The sequence below is a fragment of the Tachysurus vachellii genome, chromosome 13 (genome assembly GCF_030014155.1).
Source record: "Tachysurus vachellii isolate PV-2020 chromosome 13, HZAU_Pvac_v1, whole genome shotgun sequence".
NCBI lineage: Eukaryota > Metazoa > Chordata > Actinopteri > Siluriformes > Bagridae > Tachysurus > Tachysurus vachellii.
The window spans coordinates 8,434,493-8,441,656 of NC_083472.1; the positions used below are offsets into that span (position 1 = coordinate 8,434,493).

A 7,164-nucleotide genomic window follows, 5' to 3' on the forward strand; every position below is an offset into this window, starting at 1 on the left:
TGATAGTCAAATAATTGGCCTATGTTAATATTTTAAGAGGAAATTGGAGCATTTAATATTTGACGAAACTTGCATTTGGACTGCTAACAGAAGGGGTATGTTGGTGTGTGTGTTGCAGGAGGACGAGGCAGGTGAAGGGCGCTTCAGCTTTGCAGCCTATGGCATGGGCCCTGCATGTCTGCAGGCAAAAGACGGCATGGCCATCAAGGGCAACAACAATGCGCCTGCGTCCAGCATGCCACCTGAGAAGACCGTGGAGGAGATGCGCAAGCTCTTCATCAGCCGCGCCAAGCGCATCGACACGGTGTCGCGAGTCGCCTTCCCACTCGTCTTCCTCATTTTTAACATTTTCTACTGGATCATTTACAAGATCATCCGCAGCGAGGATATTCACAAGCAGTAAATATAAAGGGTGAGATCCGAGCTGAAAAAGCTGCCGCTGTCGCTGCCCACCACCACCCCACCTCTCCCCCGTGCCCACATCCTCTCCTCAGCACTCACTTGCTTTCAGTGCCGAGTCATTGGCAGAGGTATTTCTCAATATTCGTTTTTCTTTCATCTGTCCTTTTTCCTCCGGTTCTCCTGAATAATCTGGACCTGTGCAATAGCAATGCAGTAAAATGCATGATATGAATGTGGCAATATATTTACTAAAAAATTTTAAAAAATATAATAAAAATGGCAACATAAATATTAGACTTTCCCAGATACATCAGAGAACCTCTGAGCAAACTGAAATTCAAGGGGCTGTTGCTCATGTGAGACTTTCTTATTTTTTTTGCAACGTGAAGACATGCTGCATTATGGGAATATGAAGGAGATTACATGCAGCACTGTAATATATCAAATGTTTAAAAGCAAAACTCAAATTATTTCAAGAGAGCTTACTGGAAAACGGAAAGGTTTTAAAAGAACGCCACGCGGATGGTTTGGTGCTTCCATAATTAAGTAATGCAAGAGGCGCTGGAATATATCTATATCTATGTCTAGATTTGCTTCAATATATGTATTGCAAGCACTTGTCAATGCCCAGAAAAACAGGATGTCATGATGATGACGTCCTGATGTCATGATGTCACTTTAACAGTGGAAGCTTGACGAGTGACCGTCAGAAATATATTGTTTATACCAGCTGTGGTCAGTGTGAATTTTTTGTCCAGATTATGTCATTTACTCACGTGCCAAGTGAACAGCATGTCGCTGTACCATTTTCCTCAGCTTTTGTGAACAACAACAAAAAAAAAAAAGATAAAAAAAACAAAAAACTTTGGGCTATAAACCTTTATTGCTTTATTTATTCAGACAACAGATATATTTACAAGCTATGTATTATGACATGACCGAAACTAGAGGAAAACGTATGAGAAGTGTTTTATCTCTCAGCTCCATTCCATCGGTTTGCATTTTCAAAGCATAGACATCATGAAAAAAGTGATAATTTTCTTCCCTGTAACAGCATTGTGTTGTTTTCCGCATCACCATCAGCTCCAGCAGAAAGTGTTATTTTTATAAGCAACCAGCGCAACCATACACTTAAATATAAATATCTAACAACCAAATGTGTATTACTGTGACTTTTAAATCAAAGTATGTATTGTGCAGCAGAGTTAATCATTTGCATTGTATTTAAATGATGATTTTTGGTTACAACATGCTTCCATGGATTACATCCTCATCTGGCTTCTCTATGCAATATGAATATATGCAATTATTTTCTTTGTTTGTTTTTTTTTATTTCCTTAAATGTCCTAGTCTTGTTGTGGCTATATTTATTTATTTATTTATTTGTTTGTTTGTTTGTTTGTTTGTTTGTTTGTTTGTTCGTTCATTCATTCTTAAAGAAGCACTCTGTCCACTATGCATGACAAAGGTACCTTTTTTTTTTTTTTTACACGTTATGCACATTATTTTTTTCCTCCCATTTTCATTTTCCCAATTTTGCTAATGTTTTATTTTCTTGAAAGAAATGAAACTGCATTCTCGCCATGCAAGGTCCTGGAGGCAGTGTGAATTATGATTCATTACCATTCATGAGATTGGTGCAGTGTTTCTCTCCACTCCTCATTCTGTTTATTCACTTGATTTGTTTTCTTGGCCAAAGAGCAATCTCCTTAAAGCGTCGCCACTGCCTTTCAGCTGTGCAAGCGAGTACCCGATGTAAAGGGTTCATCTTTTTATCTGAAATATTATATCATATTTATGTTTTTGTAGCATTGCCTGGAGAAAATGTGATGGAATTAATAAGAGGTGTAATTATCGCACAAGGCCCATATTTATTCATGTATTTGTTTAAGTAGAATTCAAATATCGGTTTGTACGTCTGAAATGAGAAATGAATGTACATTAGATTTTCATTAGAGTGGGAATGTCTCTGTCTCATGGTCTGTCGGAGTGCAATCATCACAAAACCTCTCGGTTTAACACTTTTCTCGCTCCAGGACAGATGATTCAGCTTGTGCAAGGCCTGAAAATTGTGTGCCGCATGGAATCATGGGAGAGGAAATTGTGGCAAAATCCTAAACCGTGTTGTTTTGTGCTCCTCCTCTGAGCCATTATGTCATGTTAAATTCTTGAGAAATCTCATTTATTTATTTGAATTTCTTATGAATGACAGTCCTGTCTCTCTCTCTCTCTCTCTCTCTCTCTCTCTCTCTCTCTTCTCATTCTTTCTCTCTCTCTCTCTCTTCTCTCTCTTTCTCTCTCTCTCTCTCTCTCTCTTTCTCTCTACTATAAATGCTCAGAACACAAGTAAACTCTTGTGAATTCTGACCCACTTTTAATCAGCAGTAGCCGTCTTTGTGTTCAGTTAGTTTCAGACTCCGTAGCACTGCATCCATGCAGCTACTCAACTGATCAGCAATTCATTCTCAAAACTATTGAATGGCTAGATTTTATTTTGGATTCGTAGCTTTTAAGTTAGGAATAATGACTATTTCCTTTCTTCATTGCAATCCTCTCATACACTAATTGTGTTGTACAATTAACATTTTGGCTTCATCCATTTCTGTCAGCTGTGAAATCAAATCAAATCCAACATCTTCCACACTGTTTTAACACATTTGTAAAACTTATGCTTAGCTAAATGTTGCTGTTTCCCCAAACACCCTTGATGATAAACGCTGCTTCAAAGCCACTTATCGTACTCACGCTGCTGTTTCGTCCTTTGTGTATAAGACTGCACTCACACTCGGATCCTCTCTTTTAACTGCAAGCTGCGGTTCTAGAGACTGGACAGTCACAGAGGACTCATAGTGTTTTGGAAATGACGAACGGAGCAATGTGAAACATCTGCTATGTGCAACCCCGCCTTTAGGAGGCAAAACTATCATGCAAAAATTAAATTAAAAATTTGCATTGGTTCTTTAAAATTGTCAGTTTATAAGGCATGATGCTATTCGTTTATGATTTCTTCACTTCTATTGATACCTTTTTAATGCTAACTCTTTAAGGGTGATCACTGAGAGTGACATTTGGCATGACCGTCTCTTGTGAACACAAAGCCGTGGAGAAGGTTTTGGAAATTCTTTTTTTTTGCATAAGCTTGTATGGCCTTAATCTATATTTTTCTTTATTTGTTTTACTTGTGTATATCTTGTATTGGCACAAAGTGCATCTCTTCATTTTGCTATTAATCATAATTAAAGTGTGCAATTCCCTTTTAAGCAGTAAAAAAAAAAGCAAATATGTTCTTTTTTTATTTCTAAATCTGAAACAGAATATTTTGCATGAATATAAATAATGGCAGATATTTTTGGCTTGTACAGAAATGTGAGCAATTTGAAGAAAAAACGGAATGTACCATTTCTGCTGTATCTGTATATAATTAAATATTTATTGAAATATGTCATTATGCTAAAGCTAATTCTACTATTAAAGGTTTTCTGAACAAAGTATCTGAACTGGTTTTCTTTTTAGGATTGTGGCCATTTGGACAGTTGACTTATGTTAACAAACTCAAAAAGCTTTGTAATATTAGACTATCCAAATTAAAACACTTGCTTCTTTGTGTTTGTTCATAGACATTTACTCTGAGGCTCTTGTGTGTTTTTCTAAGACTAAATTGATGATACAGGTGTTTGTTTGTTCTAATATCAATGCACCCAAAGCAACTATCAATAAATAATGTTGATGTTATTATGCTATTTTCGAGGATAAACACAAGCACTGAATATTTCATTATGAATGAGCGTTACAATGGAGGACAGAGGGACAGGATGTACACAGTAAATTCTGTATGATCTGGTCGGGCTTTCTTATTCAGCTGTGCATCTCAGTTTGTTCACACAGCCCTGTAAATAACAATTCGTTCTGCTTTACTACTGGATATAAATATGTTTCACATTTACATAGCAATTCGTGATCAGAAACTATCATTGTAGTGTATACTGATGTGCAGCTAAAATAATCTTAACCTCTTATGATTAGCTTCACTGTAGTTTTTGTATTCAAACAATAATGTTTGGTGTTACTTTGAAAGTTTATGAAATATCAAATAAATAAAGAAAGAAGTGGGTTGTGACTTAGGAGTCACTCCACATGACCTAATGTTTGTGGACACCTGACCATTATGTTTACATGTGCTTGTTGTCCATCTCATCCCATATCTCTGCTGTTATAATAACCTCCATTCTTCTGGGAAGGTTTCACACCAGATCCCATACCTCTGCTGTTATAACAACCTCCATTCTTCTGGGAAGGTTTCACACCAGATCCCATACCTCTGCTGATATAATAACCTCCATTCTTCTGGGAAAGCTTCACACTAGATCCCATACCTCTGCTGTTATAACAACCTCCATTCTTCTGGGAAGGCTTCACACTAGATCCCATACCTCTGCTGTTATAATAACCTCCATTCTTCTGGGAAGGTTTCACACCAGATCCCATACCTCTGCTGTTATAACAACCTCCATTCTTCTGGGAAGGTTTCACACCAGATCCCATACCTCTGCTGATATAATAACCTCCATTCTTCTGGGAAAGCTTCACACTAGATCCCATACCTCTGCTGTTATAATAACCTCCATTCTTCTGGGAAGGCTTCACACTAGATCCCATACCTCTGCTGTTATAACAACCTCCATTCTTCTGGGAAGGTTTCACACCAGATCCCATACCTCTGCTGATATAATAACCTCCATTCTTCTGGGAAAGCTTCACACTAGATCCCATACCTCTGCTGTTATAACAACCTCCATTCTTCTGGAAAGGCTTCACACTAGATCCCATACCTCTGCTGTTATAATAACCTCCATTCTTCTGGGAACGTTTCACACCAGATCCCATACCTCTGCTGTTATAACAACCTCCATTCTTCTGGGAAGGTTTCACACCAGATCCCATACCTCTGCTGATATAATAACCTCCATTCTTCTGGGAAAGCTTCACACTAGATCCCATACCTCTGCTGTTATAATAACCTCCATTCTTCTGGGAAGGCTTCACACTAGATCCCATACCTCTGCTGTTATAATAACCTCCATTCTTCTGGGAAGGTTTCACACCAGATCCCATACTTCTGCTGATATAATAACCTCCATTCTTCTGGGAAAGCTTCACACTAGATCCCATACCTCTGCTGTTATAATAACCTCCATTCTTCTGGGAAGGCTTCACACTAGATCCCATACCTCTGCTGTTATAATAACCTCCTAACCTCCATTCTTCTGGGGAGGCTTTACATTAGATTTTGGAACTTAACTGTGTGGAGTTGTGTTCATTCAGGTATAAGAGCATTATGGAGGTTAGACACTGAAATCCGGTGTTCAGTTGGTGTTCTAGTTCATTCCAAAGGGTTGAGATCAGGGCTCTGTGCAGGACTCACGAGTTCTTCCACTCAGACCTTGTCTTTATGGAGCTTGCCTTTTCATGCTGGAACAGGTTTGGGCCTCTTAGTCCCAGTGAAGGGACACTGTAACTATACAGCATACAAAGATAAAATTTTATACAATTGTGTGCTTTCACCCTTATGGCATCAGTTTGGAGAAATAGTATATATCTGAATTTCATGTATCTAAAAATATGGCCATATAGTGTAGCCTCTGAACACCTCAGCATCTGAAACATCTGCCACTTGGTGTTGTTTAAAACAGACTGGAACTTCTGTTGGAAATTTACAGAGGCTGATGGTTATTTTCCCATAAAAGTTTTATGCTTCCAAATTATACAAAATAAACAATAAACACAAAGCAAGAGGGTGCAAATACATTCATTCATTCATTTCTGAATCATTCAATCATTCCTGTGCCTATCTCAGGCGTCATTGGGCATCAAGGCAGGATACACCCTGGACGGAGTGCCAACCCATCGCAGGGCACACACACACTCTCATGGTGCAAATACAGACAGTTGTAATTTCATTCATTCATTTTCTACCGCTTATCCGAACTACCTCGGGTCACGGGGAGCCTGTGCCTATCTCAGGCGTCATCGGGCATCAAGGCAGGATACACCCTGGACGGAGTGCCAACCCATCACTGAGCACACACACACTCTCATTCACTCACGCAATCACACACTACAGACAATTTTCCAGAGATGCCAATCAACCTACCGTGCATGTCTTTGGACCGGGGGAAGAAACCGGAGTACCCGGAGGAAACCCCCGAGACACGGGGAGAACATGCAAACTCCACACACACAAGGCGGAGGCAGGAATCGAACCCCCAACCCTGGAGGTGTGAGGTGAACGTGCTAACCACTAAGCCACCGTGCCCCCCACAGTTGTAATTTAAAGGACAATATTTCTATGAAAATATGTGCTCCAAAGTACACAGTATAGGTACACAGGTACAAAACAATGAAATAATGGAATTAATTATTTATAAGGGACACTGCCTGTGGGAAGGGACACTGCCGAGTGACATGATGTCTTGGTTTATTTAGCTGCTGTGAAGCATTTTCCAGAGTGTAATCACTCAAAGAGATGATGGACAGGATGGGAAGGGTCTGCCATGATAGTCTCTGAGCATTTTTGTAATCTACTATCGTGCACTTGTCTGATAGATGGCAGGCATTACCCGATTATCTTTTCTGAAGAGCCAACGATGCACTGCATTTTCCTCTTGGCCTGAGCAGAAGCAGCACCAACCAGACAGTTCTGGAGAATGACAAGATTAACTCAGTGATAGCTGTGTAGAACTGGACCAGTACTGCCAGGGGGAG

At 39.4% G+C, this 7,164-nt stretch overlaps 1 protein-coding gene across 2 annotated transcripts in view; it reads left to right on the forward strand.

Annotated features, from left to right (window-relative positions):
- The window catches only part of glra1 (glycine receptor, alpha 1), a 48,904-nt gene extending 45,013 nt beyond the window's left edge, over nucleotides 1-3,891 (forward strand). For both annotated transcript variants that reach the window (XM_060885754.1, XM_060885755.1), the window contains one exon: nucleotides 119-3,891. In XM_060885754.1, coding sequence (XP_060741737.1) covers nucleotides 119-403 — 285 coding nt within the window. In that variant the 3' untranslated portion in view covers nucleotides 404-3,891. The remainder of the gene's footprint in view (nucleotides 1-118) is intronic.
- The last annotated feature ends 3,273 nt before the right edge of the window (nucleotides 3,892-7,164 follow it).